Raw genomic sequence first — 25000 nt, 5'->3', positions numbered from 1 at the left:
TATACATTTTATAACAAATTGTATTATTTTATTTTCAGCTTCCCTTGGTGATTATGGATAGGAAATTGTGATATATAAAAGTAAAGAAGTGCCTTTTCATATTAAGATTACCATTGTGCCTCATTATGAAAACAGTTACTTTACTAAATTCCTGAAACATAAAGGGAAGACAAATTTCAATGTAAATGATGTTATTGAGATAGATGCCAAATATTTAGTGGGCATACAAGAGTAGTAACTAACTTGATGAAATTTGGTGAGTGACCTCTGCCAACCTATATACAGTATAATAGATGCTTAATCGGGAGGCTAGTCGGTTGGTTGACTAAATAGTTCCTAGGGAGAGTGTTTTATAGTGGCATTGTTGCCTTAGCTTGATCCTCAGTGTAAAATAAAGTGCATCACCGCCTTTAGATATTTTGTAGCAATTATAGAATGAACTATGTGAAAAGAAATTTTGGTAAAACTTCTTTTATCACAGTATTTCTAAGTACATTGGTAGATTTTTTTGAAAGCAATGGTTCTCAACTGGTGGTACATGAATACTGTTTTGGTGGTACACTGGATGTTCAAAGTATTTGACAATAAACTGAAAATTCTTACACATACAATACAAAAATGTGATCAAAATATATTATTAACTGTTCACTGTATTATACTTCTTTAAGAAATATATTGGTAATGTGAAATTTAGGTTATAGAAGTACTGCAAGAAGTACTTTAAGTTTCTAAAAGGAATGTTGATATTCACACAGCTATACCTGCCCTCAGATGCATACAAAGGAGTCTATTTGTAAGAGGTATATAACAAACCAAATTTTAGTTTTCGGTCAACTCTTTTTTTATCATTACTCAGAGAGGAGATAGTCCATTTTTTTATTAGCCAGGTAGTCTGTGACCTAAAACAAGTTGAGAACTACTGCCACAGATCTTGTGATGGAAAAAAGAAAAAGTTTATATTTGTTTAATGACTATATGAAAAAGGTTTATACGCTGTGACCAAAAAGATGTGATGTTTCATATATTGTGATTGAGAAGAATGTTTATGTGTATTGTGATGGTGGAAAAAGATATTTTATAAAAGTACATATATATTTTAGAACTTATCATATATTAGGCTCATTTAATTTTTAGAGCCTTTTTTGAAAAGTATTGTTGGCCCTGCTAGACTATAAAAATTACTTCCATTTATAAATTTACATGACTAGAAGTAGAAATGGCCCCAGAATTTAGGCACAGCCTCTGGCAGTACTTGTCCTTAAAATTGTACCGATAGATGTCATAACAGTGCTTTTAAAGTGGCCCTTATAATTTTGCCAGTACTTTTTCAGGTCAGGTGCAGAATGATTTTGGAGCCATTTTACCTGTAATAATTGGTAAATTATGGTATATGAATTGATGTGCAGAGGACTCATTACAGTACTGATGTAATATCCCAGGTTTTCATGTGATCAATTTAATTATTCTTTATTGCTTTTTCTAACATAGATTACTGTTTTGAATAATACTTCATAAGCATTATTAACATTTTAACATTATTATTGCTGTCATTTCAATTATTATTGACATTACACTAGTCATTATTATTATTGTTATCATCATTATTATCATTATTATTATAATTATAATTATAATTATTATTGTCATCATTATCATTTTTATTATTATCATCATCATTGTTAATTATATTATTACTATCTTCATTATCATCATCATTATCACTATTACTGTTATTATTGTGTATATATTTATTTTCTGTATTATTCTTGTTGATTTATATTATTATAATATTTTTTTTATCACAAGATAGTGATTAATTATAAAATAATTATTTTTGGAGGAGAGGTATGTGATGATTTTTTTTTAGTATATAATGCCAGCCATTTGTGATACGTATTATTATTGAATGATTCATAAGTCAAAGGTACAAAAGTTTTTCCAAAAGGACTTGAAATTTTCTTTGTCTCTTGGTACTAAAATATAGGCATAAGACGATGAGCAGAATATAAGGAACATATTTTTGGTGCATGAAAGGAAATTTGATTCCTGCATTGTAGATATTTTTGATTTACTTCAGGCTTTCATTTAGTCTTTTATATGCAAGTACGTTTTATTAATGATTTTTGTTGGACACAGATGGCACCACTAGTGCTCAGTCACCAAAGAGTCAATTACATTTAGAATGATGCATGGGAATGTAATATACTGCAGTATACTGCAGATATCATTTGGAAAAAATATCAAAAGGTGAATGCCATAGTATTTTAAAGGGCATTTTGAAGAATTGTAATGAACTTCAATGAACACAGATGCATGCTCTCTCTCTCACTCTCTCACTCACTCACTCTCTCACATTCACTCTCACTCACTCACTCACACTCACTCTCACTCACTCTCTCACACTCACTCTCACTCTCTCTCTCTCTCTCACTCACTCTCTCACACTCACACTCTCTCTCTCTCACTCTCACTCTCACTCTCTCTCACTCTCTCACACTCTCTCACACTCACTCTCAGTCACTCACACTCACTCTCACTCACTCACTCACTCACTCTCTCTCTCACACTCACACTCACTCTCTCTCTCACACTCACTCTCTCACTCACTCTCTCTCTCACACTCACACTCACTCACTCTCACTCACTCACTCACTCACTCTCACTCACTCACTCACTCACACTCACTCTCTCTCTCTCACACTCACACTCACTCTCTCACACTCACTCTCACTCTCTCACACTGTCACACTCACTCTCTCACACTGTCACACTGTCACACTCACTCACTCACTTTCTCACACTCACTCTTACACTCACTTTCTCACACTCACTCTTACACTCACTCACTCACTCTCTCACACTCATACTCTCTCACTCTCACTCATACTCTCTCACTCTCTCTCACTCATACTCTCTCACTCTCTCTCACTCTCTCACACTCACACTCACACTCACACTCACTCTCTCACACTCACACTCACTCTCACTCTCTCACACTCACTCTCACTCTCTCACACTGTCACACTCACTCACTCACTTTCTCACACTCACTCTCTCACACTCACTCACACACACACACTCTCTCTCTCTCTCACCCTCACCCTCACCCTCACCCTCACCCTCACCCTCACCCTCACCCTCTCTCTCCTCTTCCTCTTCCTCTTATCCTCTTTCTTTCTCTTTCTTTCCCTCCCTTTCTCTCTCCTTCCCTCCCTTTCTACCTCTTTTTTGCCTGTGTGAAGTATCTGATATTTGGTTAATACTAAGGTAACTAAAAAGCACTTGTAATGTTTTGCTGAAATGAGTCTTGTAAGAAGTTTATACATAGTTTATTTTTTACTTTTGTAGATGCTTTTACATTAGATAAGAATTATTAGTTTAAGGAACTAATAAAAAGGTGCATATTTTTGTAGATGAAGGCTTACGGTTGTGGAATAGCCTGCAGTATGCCTCTGAATATATTTTGTATTTGTTACATGTGGAAAACAAAACTTCTATGAAATTATATATGCCAATAAATACTCAGATTTGATTTAAGTGTGAATTCTATGTTACCTTTCTATTTTGTACTGATACATATTTATTTTTTAATGAAGTAGGGCAAATGATGTGTGCCAAAAAGCAGACAGACAGACTGACACAGCGCAGATAGCACATATACACATGTGCTTACAATCACTCACATACAACCCGATACCCAACCTGCTCATAACCGATCAAACTGCTTTGCACAGTCACGCACATGTGCTGACTGCGGCGGCCCTCATAATTTAGTTCATAGAGGCTGCCCCACCTACAAGTTTGAGTCTGATAAAGACTTGGTCTCACTCTGCGTAAAGCCAGACAGGAAGCACGTCTACGAGTTTTTTCTCTACCTATCCCAGTAATGTCGCTCGCTCTGCCCCTCCCCCTCCTTCCCAAGATGTTCCTACATCCTCTCCTATAACTATCCCTCTTATGTCTTACTTCCCCACTTCTACCTCCTACCTTCCCCAGTAAAATTCTTTTACCATTCTAAATCCAGACACCAATCTCTACCTTATCACCCCCTCTCCCTCCCCACACTACCCGCAGCAGACAGACTTAACGTTCCACCTCTTCTTTTCCTACCACACACACACCTCCACCTACCTTTGCCTCTACTCCTCAAACTCCAGTCACCTCATTTCCCCTCCCCCTTATAAGAAAGCCTTTCTCTCACAAAACTCCCCAACCAACTCCGTTAAAGAAACTTTTGAAGATATTCAAAACTATCTGCTCGCGTCCCAAAATGACACCGAGAACCCTCATTCACCCTCAAATTCCACTACTCCCACTCTGTCCACGCTCAAAGTGACTGCCGATATCCATCCTCCTACTCATATTCCCCCTACATCCCTTCCTCCTACTCCCAACACAGCCCATCCCCCCCAGCTCCAAATACACCTACATTAACCCTCCCTGTATCCCCTCTATCCCTTCCACTCCCTCCTGGATACACACGTGAATCCCTCATGTCACAACTATGTCCTTCCCCATATCCCCCACCTCCTAATAATACATCCCCTCCCTAATTCCTTATCTCACCCCCTAGGTCCTTCCCCTTCAAATTACCCAACATGCACTGCAACCATTATCACTCGTAAATCAACTGAGTTATAGCTCTCCTACATTGGAATAATTGCGGTTTCCGTTCTTACAGACCTGACCTTCGTCATAGCTTTTCTTCTTATAACCTATCCATTATCTGCCCCCAAGAGACTTTTCCTACTCACCCTCCTATACTAATTCCTAGCTACCATTTTGTCTCTTACCCATACTCCCTTATGTCTTGTCTATACTTATCTATCAAAAAACAGCTTGTGTCATACCTTCATTTCATCCACTATCCCGTGCACAGTTTTTCGCATCTTTCTTCGCCGTTGGATCACAGTTATTTGTCTACTTCTCCTCTTCCCACACCATTAACTTTGTTGCCTTTGAAACTCTAATTTCCCAACTCCAACCACCTTTCCTCGTAGTTGGTGATTTCAACTGCCGCAACACTCTGTGGGGTGACTCTATCACCACCTCCGATCACTAGAACGTATCCTCTCCACAAATGACCTTATTAATCTTAATTCAGATTGCCCCACACACTTTGACATACGCACGCAATCTTTTTCACGCCTTGACCTTTCTCTATGCTCCCTCCTCTCCAGTTAGCCAGTTGTAGACCACTTTCCCTATACTGACTATTTTCCAGCCCTCCTTTCTCCTTCATGTGTACCACTTCTTAATCCCCCACGCAGGTACCTTGATAGAACTGACTGTCGTACTTTCACTTCTCTCTCTAATATTCCTACCTCTCCATCCCCTTTCTCGTCCATTTCAGATATGCTACAATATTTCACAACTATAGTCCTAAGAGCTGCCTATACAGCCATTCCTCGAACCTCAAGACCTTGTACCTCCAAGTGGTGGAATTCTGGAACAATTATCGCTACAAACGAGGCACCTCTAATCAGCTATCAGCCCTTATTTCCTTTAAAAGAGTATCCGCATGTCTTTGTCGTACAATCTGGAACAGTAAAACAGATAGCTGGCCAAATTATGTTTCATCAATTACATCTACATGTTTCAATTGTTTGGCTTTGGATCCATAAACTATCAGGCAAACATCCCCCCATCCAGCCCCTGTCCTCAATATTCAAGATACTCTCATCTCTGATCCTCTCCAAGTCACTAATGAACTAGGTGACTATTTCAGCCAGATCAGTAGTGGCTCTCACCTTTCCCCACACTTCTCTTCCATCAGGGAACACACCCCCATCATCTTCACCCTATCCTCTGCTGAGTCTTATAATACTCAATTTTATCCCTCTGAACTCAATGCCGCCTTACAGTCATGCCGTAACACTCATGAAGCCCTGGCGGTATTCACTACCGTATGCTCCGGCACCTCCCATCATCCTCTCTATTCTTCCTATTAACTATTTTCAACCGCATATGGATGTCAGTAAATTTTCTTTCTCATTGTCGAGAAGTTCTTATCCTCCCCTTCTTCAAACAAAATAAATCAAGATTACCGCCCCATCGCTCTACCTAGCTGCTTACGCAAACTAATGGTTAACTTCCGTTTAATGTGGCATCTTGAATCTCACAATCTTCTCTCCCCTTTCCAGTTTGGTTTCCGCCGTGCCTGAAGTTCAGCTGACCCCTTGCTCATTTTGAGACATACATTACATCTGCATTTGCACGCTATGAATCTGTATTAACCATATTCTTTGACCTAGAAAAAGCATGATACCACATGGCGGTGCCATATTCTCCAACAGTTGTCTTCCCTAGGCATATGCAGAAACATGGGTGTCATCATAATTTTTTTCCTCTCCAAACTCACCTTCCAGATCAAAATTGCCACTTCGACATCATCATCCTTTCCTCATGTGGAAAGGTATGAATGAGAACGAATATCTTCACAATACAAGAGATGCAAATACATCTCTTGTATTGTGAAGATATTCGTTCTCATTCATACCTTTCCACATTTGTCAACATGAATACGGTTCATCCTTTCCTCAGTTCGAAGGCGTCCCACAAAGCAGTGCGCTCAGCACTACTTTATTCCTTCTTGCTGTTAATGAGATTGTCTCAGTTCTATCACCAGAAGCCCGGGCACCACTATATGTTGATGATTTAACCATCTACGTCCCTGGCACATCCATACCGAATCTCCAACAATTCATTCGAATCTCCGACAATTCATTCTGTCTGCAATATCATCAGTGTCCTCCTGACAATTCCTTGTCTACAATAGCATCAGTATCTTCCTGGGCCACTAACCATGGCTTTTGCTTTTCTACTTCCAAATCTTTCTCCATCCATTTCTCTCGCACACGTGTAGGTCTCCAATTTCCACTCTTATATGGCGCTCCACTCCAATACCGTTCCTCTGGCAAATCCCTTGCCGTTATTTTTTACTCCAAATTGGCCTGGCGAGACCATATCCTTCACATTAAAGAAAAACCTCAACGCCTTCTCCGAATCTTACAAACTCTTTCCCACATATCCTAGGCAGGGAAGGTAATGTGTACTGAAAGAAATTTTGGTAATGTTGGTGGGTTTCTTTCGATGACCTTGGAGGAATGGAGTAGCAATGTTCTGATTTCACGTCTTGGTCTTTGAGGCAGCCGAGTAAGTCTTCTCCACAATCTGACTAATCTTTGCTATAGACTGGGCAATATGCTGGGGAGATAGACAGTTCCAGTACAAGTATTGAGTTGGAGGAGGTTCTGCAGGAATGGGGTTGCCAGAGAGATCCGTTAGATTTGATAATGCTATAGCTTCAGTTTCAGATGTGACTGTAACGAGACGGGAACGATCGGGTCGGGTACAGAAGGGGATTCTGGTCACTTGCTCTTGGACATATTATTGAAAGAGAAGGGTGTTGCCTGAGTAAGGAGCTGTTGGGGGATCACGAAAAATCGGTCCCATTTGGCTGGGCTAAATAGAGTATTTAATATATGTGTAGAGTTGTGGATGGTAGAAGGACAGGGACGTGTGGAAGCGGAAGTATTGTTATGGGGAGATGGAGAATAAATTTGTAGGGTAGTAATAAGGGAAGATGAGGTGATTGGTGAAGAAGGCTGTGGGGGTAGAGGTGATGAAATTGAAGTTGGGAGAGTAGAAGTCTCGACTTGGGTGGATAATGCACTAGTAGGCATTGAGGAGTGGGTAGTAGTTGAAGTGGTCAAAGGAGAGCCTGGGGTCGGGGAGCCGGGAGAGTTTGAATTGGTGGGGCTATTTGATGAAGGGGCAAGCCTCATTGCCCCTAATATGGGTATTACTTCTTCATTACTGGCCATGGGAAGTCTTGGCTATGTTGGGGAAATAAGCAGTCCACCCCTCTGGATCCCCTTGAGGGGTAAGGGCTAAACAGCTAAAGCAGGGGAATACTGTGACCATGGTTCCCTCAGGCCATTCAGATCTGGCACAAAGAGCTTTTCATCCTTTCAGTACGGCTCATACACCTTAAGTAGATAGTAGGGGTTGGAGAAGGAACGGAAACGAGAGCTGCAAAATCAGTTGAATTGAGGGCTGAGGCCCAAGGCCTCAGCCCTCCTAAGCCTAAGCTCTGAATAAAAGTGATGTTCAACATCTGTATGAATAACCTTAAATCAGCTCAATAAGGTTTACTTACATAAATCAATACAATTCTCTCAATTTCTTGGTTAACTGTAGGCATTTTGACCAGGATATTAACTAAATTTCAGACTTTTTATCTAACTTTTATTGACTATTAGCTATCCACAATAAATCCTAGCATAGACTGATAAGTTAATAAGTAGCTAAAAATTAATATTTACAAAATTTGCTCTATAAATGTTTTATTAAAATAAGGAAACAAAGTTATGTAAAAGAAAACTACATGTGATACGAAAGCTTCCTTTGAGGTCAAGGTAAATGTTGTATGAGAAAATAAAACAAAAAATTCAGAATAAAAAGTAAACAGTAATGGGAAGGCTGTAGACTTGTTCAGGAGAATCTGAACATGGATGAAATTTCCTGCAAAAATGCAGCTACTTGATGAATGCTAATGCAAGGACCTCGTGTTTCATTTCCAAAGCTCATTTTTTTCTTTTTCAAATACAACACAATCAAACATTTCAGTAATAATGGAATGATCTGAAAAAATTCATAAAATAATTAATGGTAAAGCATAGCTGACAGAGATGTACTGAAGGAAACAAATATTACACCATCAAAATATCAGATGGAAAAGAAAGGGACTGAAGTGCGTAAATACTGCAAATCTGCAATAGTGTAGATTCAATGTTCTGACTCAGTTCATGAGATCACAGATCTTTCTAGTATTGAGGAGTTGAGTATCTGACATATATGTATATATTTATATATATATGGAAGAGTTCTTGTCTGAATATACCACTTACATGCGCAGCTGTGGTAATTCAATAGTTGATTTTCTAGAATCACATAAAGGCTGTGCAAGTATTTTGTGAAAGAGACAGATTAATATGGAAGATATAATCATATATATAGTTTTTTTTTAACCAACCTAACAATAAGAATATAATTAATCACTGGGTTCCTAGATCAGATTACCAACTAAAGCAGCCACAGATATATATATATGTGTATGTATAAAGATTCTTTGGGAGAATAAACCATCTCTGTGGATCATCTTTTACCTCAAAACTTATTGTTACACAAGAAAAAAATTTGTTCGCTAATTTCCATGTCTTTGAACAGCTAGCCATAAATAACTTGAACATAGCATGAACAAGTACGAGATGGAATGAAAACATGCAGTCCCAAGGAATTAAACTACATGCATTTGAGTGTCTGCAGATAACTTTTGTAATATATGCACCATGAATTAAGAAGTGATCCATTCCTCATTTTAAAAGAAAATACACAGTAAAAAGGTGTTATTACTCCATCTCTCGCAATTGTTCATGTAAAAATCCTTATCCTGTCATAGATTTACTGGGCCTTAACCTAACAGTGTCACAGTCATTCATCGGGGTTCAGCAAATTTTTCTAAACCACTTTAAAAGAATTAAAGTGTAAGTTGTTTATATTGAGTAGTAGTAATGAAAATGATCATAATAAATAAATTCAGAAAGAAACAAATAAAAAACAGAGAGATGGTATAAAATTAAAAAAAGGTGGAAGGTATTCAAAAGCCGTCATTTTCCAGCAGTTCCTTTTTCTTTCCCATTTTTTTTTTGTGCTAGAACTAAAAGACACCAACTGCTCACTGATCATGAGAACTGAACTGTTCCTTGTTCTGTTCTATTCCATAGTCAGATGACAAAGTCTTGATATATTCTGAGATGTCAAGTCGTTCACCTGAGCCCTTATTTTCAGCACTACATATATCCTTGACCGCAGTATCAATGTAGGTGTTGTCAAAGCCGGCGCGGGCAGCAATAGACTTGAATTGAGCTACAAGCTCATTCATGTTGAAGTTGGCTGTGTCTGGTACTTGGATGGAAGCCAAGGGTCCTGCTAAGGGAAAATAGGTATTATCAAAATTATCATGGCAAAAATTCATGAATGGGGAAAAAGGAGTTCTAATCAAAAAGGGAGAGCTTCTAAGCTATTACAATGCAACTAATCCCATTTGTGGTATGGTAGGGGGTATTACACATGCACATCAAAGTACTAAAACAAGGGAAACAAATTTACTAATACTACGTAGATTTTTAAAGGTCTAAAAATGTGATAATTCCAAATACATTTTCTTCACACGACATACTCTTTAGTATTAGATATTTAAATACAAATCCTGAATAAAGCCAATTTATTTCAATATTTTAAACACAGAAAGTAATGTTGATCTTGGTTCTGGATTTTAGGGAGATGATATTGTAAACACAGACCCATTCTTTCACTTCATTTTGTTCACTAAGCAGCACTACTCAAATCATATAAATTCTTCCACATAGATTAACACTGTAGAACAAAATCATAAATATAAAAAAAAGGAGGAGAAGAAAGAGGAATAATCCCCAATATCATGAAAGGTGTAAGTGAAGTATCACATTTTACCAGAATCATAATCCAACAGCCATCAATATGCTACCTGAATTTGACCCATTTTCTGAAGCCTGACTGGCAGCCACTTTTCCTTCTGCTTGCCGCTCCATCTCCACTCTCTTCAGTCCTCTTTCTATGTAGTTCTGGAAGAACTGTGATGACTTTCTCAAGAAGGGTTCAATGTCTGCCTCTGGATGCTTCTGCTTGAATTCATACAACTGAATCAAGCCCTGAAAGAAAATGATAAATAAATAAATAAATAAAGAGTAAAAATAAATAAATGAAATAAATTTAACAAATAATTACACAGCAATATGAATCTTTATTTCTATAAAATTTAAGACTATTTACAATAATCAATACACATAGAGGCACTCAGTGCTAAATTCCTCCTATGAGAGAAAAAAGGCGGTTATACAACAAAGATGGAGATCGCTACCTCTTTTGTGTTCTCCTTTGAGCCAATTTTGCGGAATATTTCGGATAGTGTGTTGTGAGCTGTTTTGCTTAATCTCTTCGGGGATTTTACACTTTCTGCTGAATCACTCGTGACTTGAGCAGCTGCTAGTCTGTTACTGTCTCCAACACCTCCATCATCTTCAGTCTTCGGTTTCTGGGTCAGAGAAAAAAGAGGACTGATTACAAAGAGAGAAAGTGCAACACTGTTTTATGGGAGTTGGTGGTTGAAGAAAGTAGAGAAAGCAGGATAGGAGGATGAAATATATTGAAGACAAAGAAAAAAAGAAACACAGAAAGAAAGAAAAAAGTGTAAAAGCCTCAAACTTAGCAGCAATAATAGCTTATGATGGCATTACCTTAAATGAAACAGTATATTAATTAAACATTACTTATTACATACATAACACTCACCTTCAGCGTCTTTGTGAGGTACTTGTGGAGTTCCGAGCCTTGAGCATTTTCAATTTTGGAGAAGTGACTGAGGATGTTCGTGCCATATACCTTACATAATGTATGAATAACAGTCTTAATGGTGCGCAAAGGAGTATCTGATGGCCGCTCTGCCCAGGTGTTGACTGGATAAGCCTAATGGGGAAAAAATTTTCTATTTAGCATATGCTCACTTGTGTAAACTAACATAACTTGCATTCTTGAAGAAAAATACACTAAATCCAAGCACATCTTAGAAATCTCTCATTTTACTTTTTATACTATTTTGAGATTAATATACTATTAATATTACCACATGACTGATATTGAAATGTTTTGTTTTTTTTTACTTATTTGAGATTCAGTATCATGAAAAATACTCACCACAAGGAAATTGTGAACATCCAGGAGAATCTGGTCAAGATCTAGGTCATTGGATCGTGTTGGCAGAATGCGAATAACCTTCCAGTTACACTTCATCACAAGTTCTGTGAACTTGCACCCTCCTCCACTTCCCACACTCTCATGTAGAAGCTTGAGAAGGGCACTGGCAAAGCAAAACATATCAAAACATTAGCTAGAAATTAAGTTGTCTACTTCTTTGTATATGATCAAAATTAAAAATTGCTAAAAATACCATACTTATGCTTTTAATTTGTTTTATACTTTATTATACTGACCTAAATACATGAGTAAATTGTGCTTTCTCCACAATGCGTACAACAAGTACATTGATTGCTCGAATGATCTGTGGACCATCCTCCAGCTGTGCTAGACGAGGATCTAACAAGATGTTAATCAAAACATGGACCACATCCCGGAGAACATCTCGTGTAGCTTGGGTTCCCAGTTGCTTGTTATTGAAGATCTGTCAAGCAAAGTGCATGTCATCAAAAGAATTCTGTCAATTAGACTTCCATTTACAAACTGTTAGAAAAACACTAAATACATGGCACAACAAAACTATTCATCCATGCAAGATTAACACAAGTTCCTACCATCATCAAACAGTTAGTTAGAGAGCGGTATATTTTGATGCACTCCTCTTTGTTCACATTGGGGTTGGCCATTTTGGTGTTTAGGACAAGACGGTACTGGAGAGTGGCCAGAATCAACAGCTGGTCAATGTGTGGAGCCAGCTGGGTACTTCTCTCCTCCGACTGCAGGACCTCATCCAGCTGAGACAGAGCCGTGATAACAGTATTGGCATCTGGGGTGGCGACCTGTTATTGAAAAAATGTAGAGTTGTAAGTCCAAGAAAGGTGGCTATACAAATTTTTCATCTGAGTCTTTGTGATGAATACACAAACATTAGCATTTTCTAATACTGATTTTATCACATAAATAAACATATACATGCAAAAAAATGCTTAGATTACAGATGATATAGAGCTATATGACCTTAGATGTCTAGCACATTTGTTTGTTTCAACTATTAACCATTACATATGATAAAGAAGCAGCATTAACAGATCCATCAACAGAATATTCATTATCAATAGAAAATAAAAGCTAAAGCCATGAGTAAACATACCTGTGATATAACCAGATTAATTGCTTGAGCAGCACCTTCAGTGTCAATCTGTGCTCCTGAAGACACTGGCCGTGAGGTTGCAGTGAATCCTGGTCTGGTGAGTCTAGAAGAATATCAATATCATTAGTAACAATTAAGGCAACCAGTATCATCATAATGGCATATGGATTTATGCAAAATACACCCCTTGCAGACATGTATAAAAACAAATACACATCATTGTTTACGAAAGTAAACTTCTCCCTCCTTTCCCATCAAAATTCTAATCCAATTGCTGAAACTGTCAATTCTCTACCTGGAGGCTGGAGTTGGGCAGACTGGTTTGTAGTTGAGTAACGAGTTCATATCAGGGATTTCCTCAATCTTGTATTGGGGTCTTTCTGTGGTGTCATTGTCCTCAAGTAGTTTTTCTATGAGACCATAATCGATCTTGAACGGTGCATTTGCATTCGCACTTGATTGCTGCTGCTGCTGGTTTCGCATTCCAAATCTGCTGAAAAACTTGTTTGGTCATTTACTTGCAATGGTTAAGGGCACACTTTCCCTAACGTAAAATCTTATCTATTCTCAGTACCAACATATTTATCTTTTGTGAATGCTACCTTATAAAGATTACAGAAAAGACAAGGAAAGTAATATAATTCTAAACATAACGTTATCATAAAAGAACACAAATCTTATCACACTGTTAGTACTGAAACCGAGAATATCTTTGGAGCTATCTAATTAGGCCTTAAAAAGCTAAACAAGCTATAATTTTAAAGACTATTTATCACAAGCATACCCTCAGCTCTCTCCGTGTGCTAGATGTGATCTATAAAATTATAAAGCTTTTATCTATCAATACTAATCATACATCCACCATCACATCGGCTACAATACATTTTCTTCCTTTAAAATGGATATAGTAAAGTACAATCCATTCTTTAACCATTTCCACTGCCAAAAAAGACCACTTTTTTCTACTGTAAGAAATGACAGAAATAAAGGCATGATACAAAATATCACATGTTAACAATGGAAACATAAACAGCAAAATGAAGTGATGAAAAGGAAAAAGATTTTTATATTTTTTCATCTCCAAATACATTCTACAGGTTACTAAGGACCTATTAACCCCTTCAATCCAAATGATGTGCCATCATGGGAAAACCTGGCTTTGGGTAGGGGTGATCCGAACTTGCTGTTGTGAGCATTTCTGCTAAAGGACAGGGTGACAGGAAAGACCTGCCACAAGTGCACAAACCTCTTGGAGAGCAATTAGTCATTTGGTGTTTACATAGTGGATTTTGCATTATTTCCATTGATAAACAAGTGTGAAATGCAGTGTCCATGAGCCATGACAGGAAGAGTCCAGCTCCATGGAGGATGCCATTTCCATGCTCAGAACCCTACTGCTAGCCACCATGGCTGGTGATGAACATTATATTACAGAAAATTAAATATTATACAAAAATAACAATGTCACCTATCGTTGTTATTCTTGGGACTGAGTTCTAGACTCAGAGATGATATGGAGTCTGGGCAAGGAAAACAATCTATTACCATATGGATAAAGCAAATCAAACAACAAACATGGCCATTGGAAAATGGCAAAAAGCTAAAACTGCTTTCACATTTTATTTCCTACACTGGAATGATCACCAAAGAAATCACACATCCATAAGAATCCCATGTGATTACCTCAACATAATTTTTAATCATAACATCATTTAGTTACCTTGTCTTTGTTTATAATATTCACTTAGGGTTCTTTAACATGATATCAGTCTCACACATACTTTTAATCAGTCTATGCTAAAAATAAAATAAAATCATGCCACTCGGCATGTGAAACTACCAAGTAGCCCAGTGTGTTTCTAGGGCTTTACTGCTGTTCACAAAAAAACTGTGTTTTATAACACTGCATTCATCATGGCAATGCAATAAAAAATAAATAATGGTCAACCACACAATTAATGAAAACAAGAGTGTTAGCTTTAAAAAGGGAGTGAGGGAGATGAGAAGTCCAAATCAGAAATCCACTCTGTGCTTGCCCAGAGAAGTGAGGTGAAGTGACAGTTCTTGTGAGAAGAGGAGGCATGTCAGGCGAAAGAGGAGGCAGTGTATGAGAGGCTCCCTTGCGTGTAGAGGATTTCTCTTCTATCTGACTGTCTTCATCAGGTTCGCCCAAAACAAATGAGAGTGAACGGGAAATGCGTCTTGCATGTTCCAGCGTCACTGTGCTAACAGGTCGTGTTCGCAAGGGAGGCAGTGGCCAGTCTCCATTCAGTCGGCTACTCATAGGCTTGTTCGGACGCTTGTTGACCGTCATATTGGAACTGGAGTTGTTTATGCTGCCCATACTTAGGTTACTCATGCTACTGAGGCTGCTTATGCTACTCATAGCGGCAGCTGATGCATAGCGAGGTGGTTTGTGGTGTACAAGAGGTGACCAATTTAGGTCTTCCTGGCTTCTATCTACTGACTCTAGACTCCAGCTGGGATCCCTCTGCATTCTTCAGTACCATTGTTCAAATAACATTAATGAATGCTAACCATCTTTAAAGCAATCAAATAAATAAGAAAAGAAAGAAAGAAAGAAAAGAAAAGCTTTGGACAATAATATTTACAACAGATTTGAAAATCTCAATGGCTGATGTAAAAAATTTGCAACGAAGTACTTTTGTCTCCTTAACATGGACTCTCTCACTATATCACCAACTTAGAAAATTTAATATAAAAATCTAATTCATTTATATCTAACCATAATGCTTGATCAAAGGATGAAAGCAGCTGCCACAATTAGAAAAATGAAACAAACCTCTTTAGAAGACTGCTCTGTTCTCCTCCTGTTGCTCCATCAGCACCTTCTCTCTCTCTTGTAATCACTGGCGCTGGTTGAGCTGGGGTTGGGATGACACGATTAGCTCGACCACTTGCTCCACCACCTCTGACAGTGGGCACTTCTGGTTCGACAGGTGGCTTCTTAATAACCGGTCTGTTCTTGGCAGCACGTTTGATGCGCTCTTCAAGTAAACTCATATCCTTGTCTGACAGCTAAAGGAAAGATATATATGCATATAAATATATATATATCATATGCATGTTTAAGTACCAATTCACTTTCATTTTAAATAAAACATCAAGAAAAAGGCTAATATTCATAACAATAAAAATGCGAAACATAACCTGAACCTAGGAAAAGAAAGGAAAACATATAATCAAATAAACAAATAAACATCACACACACACACACACACACACACACATGTAGGCAGGTAGGCAAATCATGCCAATGTCCAGACCTATCTATCTATCTCTATGTGTCTTTGTATATATGAGGTGTATATATGTATATATATATATATAAAATGTGTACGTACACACACACACATATATATATACACACACACACACACACACACATATATATATACACACACACATTATATATATATATATATATATATATATATATATATATATATATATATATATATATATATTATATATATATGTACAAATGTATATATATAGACACACACATATATATATATATATATATATATATATATATATATATATATATATATATATATATATATATACAAACACATTTTCATATATATATTCATATATACATACATATATTCATATATACATATATACATACAAACACATACATATATATATATATATATATATACACATATACATGTATATATACACATATACATGTATATATGCAAATATTTATACACATAAAAATATATGTACATATACGTCCCCTCTACAAGTTTTTACCTGATTTTTATCAATCTGCAAGAATTACCAGTAGTTCAATGACATTTCATGTAAGTTGATAGTCTACAAGTCAGTTTTCTAGATGCTTTTTTACTGCTATTTGTAGATTGGAATAGATTGCCTTCAGAGACTGTAACTTCTCCGACACTTGATAAGTTTAAAAGATCAACTAACATGTTTTTCTTACATAAATAGCTGACTTTCTATTCTTTCATTCTTTCTTAGCTGTATCTTGACCTGCACTGACACCTTTGGTGGTATAAATCTTGATTTTTTCAGTGTGGCTCTTTATATAGCTTACTATAATAATAATAATAATAATAATATACATACACACATATATACATATATAAATACATATATGTATATATGCACATACAAATATATATACATATACATATAATATCTATATCTAATATACATATATATATACATGCACACATACATATATGGAATATAATATATATCATAGAATGAATGAATATAAATACACACAATCACACACACATACAAACATAGAAGCACTCACTCTCACACATATACACACAGACACTCATGCACACACACACATACACACAAACTCTCTCTCTCTCTCACACAGACACACTCACTCACAGACAGGCAGGCAGGCACTCACTCTCTCTCTCACCCCCCCCCCCACAAAAGATTATGTATGATCATGTAAGTCATCATAACATATATCTGGTATTAAATTCTTTAGTACCTGAAAGTACTACACAGACACAGTCTTTACAAAAAATTTAACTTACATTTCCAACGAGTTTGAAAACCTTTTCACCTTCACGGAAATACACCTGCACCAGGGCATTGAGAGCAGCATTTCTGACGGAGTTATCTCTATCAGCAATCTGTTTGGCTATTTCTTTAAGTGCTACACCAGGAGATGGTTGACACACTGACATTCCATACACTTCTATCAAGTTGCCCATGGCCTCCAAGCATTCTGTAAGTTAAAAGCCTTATGAAGACATCTTTCAGAAAGCTAATTTAATGTGTTGGGCATCAAAAGCAATGCAGAGAAGAAACATCAACCTTTCATTTCACTCACCTGCTCTCTGCCTTGCATTCTTTGCTTTAAGACCATCCATCATGTATGGAGATACTTTGCTAGCTGGGTATATATTGCAAATCAACTTAGCAATATTTCTTGCAGGTCCTCTAATAGCATCCTTAGGGTCACCAAACTGTAATAAAAATATCATTACTATCTTCAACAGTTAACCCAATGGATCCCATAGATCCAAATGACGTGGTCACGTCATAAAAAAAATTTAGTCATGGGGTGGGTGACATGAACATGCTATCATCGGGCAAATTGGCCGCGGCCCAGGTGACACAAACTAGCCGTCATGAGCGAAGGCCAGGGTGACAAAAAAGACTCACCAAGAGTGGAAAAACCTTTTGGGAGTGTGATTTGACTGATTTGGTGCTTAGAAGGGGGCTTTAACATTATTCCCATCAATAAACGAATGTGGAATGTAAAGTGACTACAGAGAGATACGATATGTACTCTGTGCAAGGAAAATAAGTTTTTATCATCTGGATAAAGCAAATCAAAAGACAAATATAGACATTGGAAAATGGCAATGAACCTAAAAAAGTTTACCCAAAATAACTTTGCACAGGGGAGGCACAGTCTTGTCACCGCTCATGTGTATTCATGTGCACCCAGCCTACACACTGCACACCCAGGATGTTATTTAGAAAACCCACTGCCTGTCTTTTCGTCACAGTGATTTATTGGACCCAACTGGATCCGACAGGTTAAAACCAATAAGGAAATGGAAAAAAAAAAAAAAGAGAATTTATTAAAAAGTACTTTTCTTTCCCTCTTACAATGTAAAGTTTCTCATGCCTTGGCATAAAATAATAGGAAGCACAAACCTTGGTAACTAAGAAAGGCAGGAAGGAATAAGCTTCAAGGTCCAGGAGGTGATAGCCTTCTTCTGACACACACTGGAACACCTGCTGCAGGTAATCCATCGCCTTCATGATCACCGATGGGTTAGTGTCGAAGAACCGGATAGTTAACCACTTCAATACCAAATCCAGATTGGCGATGCAAGCTGGGAGGTTTGAGTTGAGGTCCTGGCAGAAGTATAAAATCCATTAACCATAACTCAAAAAGTTTATTATTAATTTACTAATTGTATTTACACAGAGATGGCTCCACAAGTAATTACTCACCAGAGTCAATTATAAATACTGTCTCTTAACAGTTTACTTTTTCTTGATTTTCAGAAAATTAAGCCTGCTTTTAAAATCATTTCCTAAAAAATTGTACAAGCCACAGCTAAATGCATATAGAGTAATGTAAATTCAAGTTTCTTGTGCTTCTAATATTTCACTTAATCAGCTAGTGTCAAATGTCTTGGTAAGGTTCAAGAAGCCATTGTCATCTTACATTCATAAAAGCCGTTTTTAAAACACGATATTTCATCCCACACGAAAATATTGATCTACAAATACACATAAAACAGAAATGAAAAACATACATACCTCATTCAAAGCATCAATAGCCTTGATATGGAATTTGAAATCCTGATGGAACATATTTGACATCAGCTGTCTGTTAAGTCCTGCTGCCGTCATCTGATCCTTCAATTGGGTGATGAACTCCTGCCGAGGGGTTGTGAAGTCCCAGCGCAGGACCCTAAGCCTCTGCTCATCTGAAGCACGCTGCTGCTTTAGGTTATTCACCTGGAGGAGTGGCGATGTGTCGACCTCTTCCTGGTCTTTGCGACTTGATCCAGAACCCTAAAAATGTGTGTAATTTTTATGAGTTTATAACATGCTTTATTTACCTTCTTGTGAGCAACTTTTTAACATTTCAATACCACTGTCACCTACTCCTCCTTTTAAGCTTGCATAATCGCTTTAACCATTATTAAAAATATAAATCCTTCGCTTAGGAACAATGGTAACAAGACCAAAGAATATGCAAACACATATTTCATATCTTTTTATCATATTCGTTTTTAGCCATATGTACTCTAATTCAGATATTCACTTCAAATAATAACCATTTTAGAGTCCCAATTATAATTAAGTAAGCTCAATGTTGGTCCAGGTGTAAGCGGGGAAATCTAGTCACACCTAATTCATTGTCAACATGCAATAGCCAGTGCCAGTAATCACTAAATTTTCTTATAGCTTTCCTTCCTCAGGCTTGACAGCCAATTGAAGACAAGCTCAACTTTCATCTATAGTTGAGTGCATGAGTGAAAAAATGTATAGATAAAATGAATATTCAATAAGGGACATCCAGTAAAATAACAAGCAAAATATTTATGGAGTTTGAAAACAAAGGGGGGGAACTATACAAAAATTGAGAAATAATGTGTATGATGCAAAAAATCCTCCTACAGCTATTCATGCTATTTGAGAACCTAGAATTACTCAAAACATACAACTTTTTAAAGGTCATTCTTCAATATTACCTTTTGTATCATACTACGAAGATCAGGTTTTCCATCTTATATAAGAATTTCCACTAACAAAATAAACAACTGAATACAAGAGTCCTGCAGTTTTCTTTCCTTATATTGGTGCATCAGTTTTCATCAACTTCTGTTGTGGTGCAGGTTAATGAACAACTAAACAAAAGACAGACACTTCATGCGGACTTTTAAAAATCCTCAAAAGCAATGAAAACTTCGGAAATAAGATCTGGGCACTTGTGGCATGGCTTATTGACCTTAAAAAAAACTATTTTTATTACTTGCATAGTAGTCCGAAGGATAGATTTCATATTTCCTTCAGACACAAATATTTTGAAAAATGAGAATATATAATCATAGACTTGCATGTTAGACTTCTTATTTATTTACTTAATCATATTTAATTTCATATTCACTTTTGTTCTTGTGCCAGCACATTTGCTGTACATGTATCCAAGTACTCATGCAATTTCCATTTTCCTTATTAGCATCTTTATCCAATATCCAGCATATTCAGTTCTACTTAAGAACACAGGATGATCTTTTCTCTTTAATAATTTCATGCTGTACCTGAAGAAATCATACATACCCAATACCGCTCATACTGTGAAGTAATTAATTAGAATTACATAATGATTAGGTGAGGGGAGGAAAATGCTGTAAGTTATTATAATGAGCAACCTTCTATATTCCAACCTAAAAACTACTGAAGCTAAACACTAAATATACTCACTGTGCGTGTTGCCGATGGGGCCCTCAGGCCCTTTTTGACTCCAGCAGCAGCTCCCCTGCCTGCAGCTGGGGCACTTGCCTGTGGCCTTTCTGCAGCAGCAGCTGCCGCCCCTCGGCCAGTTCCTCCACCAGCAGCTGCCTTTGGCTTGGGCTGAGGCTTAGCTGGGAGGTTGGGTTTAGCCTTCTCTAGAGCTTGCATCACAGTGTTCTTTGATGAAGGCTGGGAAAGTGGGGTAAAACAGTGTTTTGCCAAAGTTAGTTCATTCAACCCAATAGTATCTCATTCTCTCCATCTCTCTTGAACTCTTTGTAATAATAAATAAGTTCCTAAAAAGACTAAAAAACAAATTCCATCTTCCTTTTCTATAACTGTTACCATGGGAGAGAGAGAGAGAAAAAAATTATATTGAGAATCTCATATAGACATTTTTACTGAATCATACAAGAGCTCCTTGAAATTATACAAATATTTCTTATGGATTAAAAGTCAAAAGCACACAGCACAGTAAAATAACCAGTTTGCAAAAGGGAATTCAAACATACCAGAAGATAATCTTACCTTGACTTTGTTGGTATGCTTCACCATTCCATCATATCCTAAATGTATCATGAACGGCAGAACAGCTTCATTAGCACCTTTCCGGACATCAGCATTACGATCTTCTAGGGCCATGAAGAGGTACTGTGTGCATGCATGTAACTCTTCTTTGTTCACAGATTTAGGGGGTGCTGAAACAGGCAGACAGTTTCATATCATTGTCATTAAAGTAATGAGGCACAAATAAGTACTATTTAGATTCATAAAGGGAATATATGACTGAATAATTCATAAATGTTACAAGGGCGAATAATAGTTACAGTAATAATAATAATAAAACAATATAATATAATAATAACAATAATCATAATCATCATTATAATAATAACAAATATTACTATTTACAACAATATAGCAGTATTATTGATAAAAATAATAATCAGGTACTAAAAAAAATAATAATAATAATTGTAATAGTAATAATAATAGTAATAAAAATACTAAGAGTAATAATAATATATCAACAATAACAAAAATAACAGTAACAATAACATTAATAATAACAATGTTTATAACAATTACAGAAGTAAAAAAAAAATTACAATAAATACTAATATCATAATAATCAATAAAATACTATAATTAAAATCTAAATCATTCAACTCCAAAAGTGTGACTTTTCAATATCTCAGACTAAAGGGGTTAAAGGACTCACCATCTTTCAGTTTCTCTGCCATCCACAAGAACAGCTCAGACTTCAGGAAGGGAGAGCCAGATTTCAAGGCATCAGCAAATACTTCACCATCAACCGTTTCTTTCAGACCTGTTTGTTCCACCCATGAGTTAAGAGTGCTTAATGCCTGCTGACGAATATTTTGCTGTTTGGGAGAGAGAGAGAGGAATCAATGAATAGCAAATATAAGGCAATTTCAATGTTACTTTGGAAATCCAACAAAACTTTCCTGAAATTTATACAAGGCTATGTTGATACCATATGTCATACTGCAGAAACCTAAATTAGTAGTCCATACATGTAAACAAATACTTAACTCACTCTAAAAGGAAAAGGTAACTGACCTTGCTGTCTCCAAGAGCAGCTAACATTCCTGGCACAATGTTCCTTGTATGAGGCTTGCAATTTGGTCCAAGCGCAGCAGAGAGAGATGCAGTTAATCTCAGCGCTTCCAGAGCTAAATTTTTGTTAGTGTCCATCATTCGAGCACACAGAGCAGTAGGTAGTTCACTAATGTCACCCTTAATAAATTTGGCCTCTGAGATAATGTTGGAAACCTTCTGTAGGGCTTCATTTCTCACCTACAGAAATAAAAAAAGAAAATATTTGAATTTGTCAGCAAATAAAAGAAGACATTTCAAGCTCAAACATACATTTTAACCATTCTAACTTCTACAACAAGAAAATACTAGACCAATAATTACCTTCCAATTTTTATCAGCCAATTCTGTAAAGAGTGTAGATGTTAGCTGATCGCTGATATTAGTTCGGGGTACAAGATCTTGAACGTTTATGACAGCTGGTCCTGAATCAACATCATCAGCATCATCATCGTTTTCTGTACTGCTGCCCCGATTAAGGCCTCTTGTAGGAGCTGGAGGACTTGTGCCATTCATCTGCAGTATAAATGCCGAGTGAACAAATATACCAAATAATCAAGAAATCATATACAGATTCCTCCATCCCATATATCAGAGATAAATACTCCTGAACACTTTAATAACAGTCACTTCCTCTTCAATCATTCTTCTTTATACAGACTGATTAGTGAAGTTCTCATCCACAATTCAATTCTAACTTGCTTGTACATCAGTTCAATGCCTTTCATCTTTCATTGTCTCTGAAACCTACCTTCTCAAATTCTGAATCAATTTGCTGCAAAAGAGCTGGCTTCTCATCCTCAAAGAAGACCCTGAGTGTAGCTCCCATGTAAAGGTATATTGTACCACAGAGGGAGATTCCGGCTGTTCTCACACCAGGGTTGGTATGTGCTAAGGCCTTCTTAATGTCACCAATAAGAGCTTTTGGTTGCAGTCTGGAATGAGGAAAAAGTAATAATGACAATAAATACATCAAAAGAAACTTATGATAGCATAACTATTGACAATTAACTTATCACAAATTTCATGACAGACTAGAAAATGGACATTTCTCCAACTCAAAGCTATCAAACACCTCTAAATATCTGATGGCTTTGTTTATTGTAACTTACACAAATCCAAAATCTGTGATGGCATCTGATAACCACTTCAGTGCCATTTCCTGAATCTTTGGACTCTTCTGTTCAAAGGCTCTAGTCATAACCTCAGGCCCAACCCACTGTAGCTTGGCAGCCTCTGCTATGGTCATCAGAACCTCTCCACACAAAGAACCATTCTTTGGATCACCTAGTTTCTCTACAAGGTCTTGGATGCATACTTCTCCAGAGCGTCTAAAATTGCAAAATAGAAGAAATCAACTATATATTTTACAATATCTCAAAACTTTATGTACAACACTCCTTTTAAAGCACTTCTGTATTATAATTTAAAAGCCCCCCATAATACATTTATCAAATTCCTCTACCATAAATCTATTCAATAATAAAAATCATACACAGTACAGAGTTCAAGCAATTGTTACCGGGTAAAGTCCGAGTTCTCAGCTAAGTTTTTGAGAGCTTCTAGTCTGAGTTTAAGAACCTGGAAATTGTTGTCCTTGAAGCCTGGCTTTTGTGCCAGAACTCTTACTAATGCTTGGCATGGGATTTCACTCCGGTCAAGCGTCTGGATAGTCTGATAAACAAGAAATATTTCATTAATATATTTGGATCTCAAGAGAAAGTTCATCATATCTACTTCAATATAAATAAGTTTAAAGATAGTGAAAAGGACATTAAAAAATAAGGAAAGTAGAAAACTAATCTTTTATGATACAGTATTTAAAAAAAAAATCAAAATACAAAAATTTCTAAATGTGGTTTCAAAAGTAATAATAATAATAATAATAATAATAATAATAGGTAAAATTTATTCAAATCAATGACAAAACTCAGCCATATCCACTTCAGAAAATACTTACATTACCAAAGGATTCAACAGCAGCCAATCTGGTCTTCCAATTGGCATCCGTAACTCCACTGACAACATCCTCAGGCAGGACTTCACTCGCTTTCTCAACAGCATCTTCTATTGATAGTTCTGCTTCTGTGCATTCCTCTAGGACTCCACCTCCTGCTCCACCACCACCACCTCCACCTCCTCCTTTTAAACCTGATATTTACAAAGAATAAATTTATAATAAAAATAATACTCTCTTCTTCCCTTACTGCTCTTTATACAGTTTGCTTTATCCTCTGAAATTAATCAATAAGAAATATCACAAAATAACAGAGACCAGCTATCTACTTACGTTTTTTCCCTTTGGCCGGCCCTGCTGATGAGGCTCCTGGTTTGACGCCAGCTTTTATAACTTTCTTCGGTGGAGCTGTGGTTGAAGGGGGAGGCTCAGCTGCCGGTGGAGGTGCCTCTTTCTTTGGTGCTGGT

The 25000-nt window shown here is 36.8% G+C and overlaps 2 protein-coding genes across 12 annotated transcripts in view; one reads left to right on the top strand and one right to left on the bottom strand.

Annotated features, from left to right (window-relative positions):
• LOC113825108 (uncharacterized) overlaps positions 1 to 952 on the top strand; it is an 11510-nt gene extending 10558 nt beyond the window's left edge. For all 3 annotated transcript variants that reach the window (XM_070136351.1, XM_070136352.1, XM_070136353.1), the window contains exon 5: positions 1 to 952. This exon is cut by the window's left edge and continues 795 nt beyond it. The gene's annotated coding sequence lies outside the window, so the exon portion shown is untranslated.
• A 7284-nt stretch (positions 953 to 8236) lies between these two features.
• msps (msps cytoskeleton-associated protein 5) overlaps positions 8237 to 25000 on the bottom strand; it is a 27306-nt gene continuing 10542 nt past the window's right edge. Inside the window, exons 12-37 of one of the 9 annotated variants that reach the window (XM_070136341.1) lie at positions 24867 to 25000; positions 24537 to 24727; positions 24099 to 24250; positions 23689 to 23907; positions 23328 to 23511; positions 22901 to 23092; positions 22541 to 22777; positions 22179 to 22341; positions 21485 to 21654; positions 20927 to 21145; positions 20783 to 20797; positions 19253 to 19510; positions 18638 to 18841; positions 17802 to 17937; positions 17503 to 17696; positions 15750 to 15985; positions 14983 to 15444; positions 13242 to 13436; positions 12947 to 13049; positions 12411 to 12635; positions 12093 to 12280; positions 11797 to 11959; positions 11395 to 11568; positions 10964 to 11137; positions 10571 to 10754; positions 8237 to 9993 (exon numbers count right to left, since the gene is read on the bottom strand). The exon at positions 24867 to 25000 is cut by the window's right edge and continues 62 nt beyond it. In XM_070136341.1, the coding sequence (XP_069992442.1) occupies positions 9740 to 9993; positions 10571 to 10754; positions 10964 to 11137; positions 11395 to 11568; positions 11797 to 11959; positions 12093 to 12280; positions 12411 to 12635; positions 12947 to 13049; positions 13242 to 13436; positions 14983 to 15444; positions 15750 to 15985; positions 17503 to 17696; positions 17802 to 17937; positions 18638 to 18841; positions 19253 to 19510; positions 20783 to 20797; positions 20927 to 21145; positions 21485 to 21654; positions 22179 to 22341; positions 22541 to 22777; positions 22901 to 23092; positions 23328 to 23511; positions 23689 to 23907; positions 24099 to 24250; positions 24537 to 24727; positions 24867 to 25000 (5026 nt within the window). In that variant the 3' untranslated portion in view covers positions 8237 to 9739. Of the gene's footprint in view, positions 9994 to 10570; positions 10755 to 10963; positions 11138 to 11394; positions 11569 to 11796; positions 11960 to 12092; positions 12281 to 12410; positions 12636 to 12946; positions 13050 to 13241; positions 13440 to 14982; positions 15445 to 15749; positions 15986 to 17502; positions 17697 to 17801; positions 17938 to 18637; positions 18842 to 19252; positions 19511 to 20782; positions 20798 to 20926; positions 21146 to 21484; positions 21655 to 22178; positions 22342 to 22540; positions 22778 to 22900; positions 23093 to 23327; positions 23512 to 23688; positions 23908 to 24098; positions 24251 to 24536; positions 24728 to 24866 lie in introns of all 9 variants that reach the window. The other 8 variants (XM_070136342.1, XM_070136344.1, XM_070136346.1 and 5 more) reach the window with 8 other exon arrangements.

This window comes from Penaeus vannamei, chromosome 22, assembly GCF_042767895.1.
Source record: "Penaeus vannamei isolate JL-2024 chromosome 22, ASM4276789v1, whole genome shotgun sequence".
Taxonomy (NCBI): domain Eukaryota; kingdom Metazoa; phylum Arthropoda; class Malacostraca; order Decapoda; family Penaeidae; genus Penaeus; species Penaeus vannamei.
The sequence above is the reverse complement of the archived record's forward strand: the minus strand, read 5'-3'. Positions and strand labels throughout refer to the sequence as shown.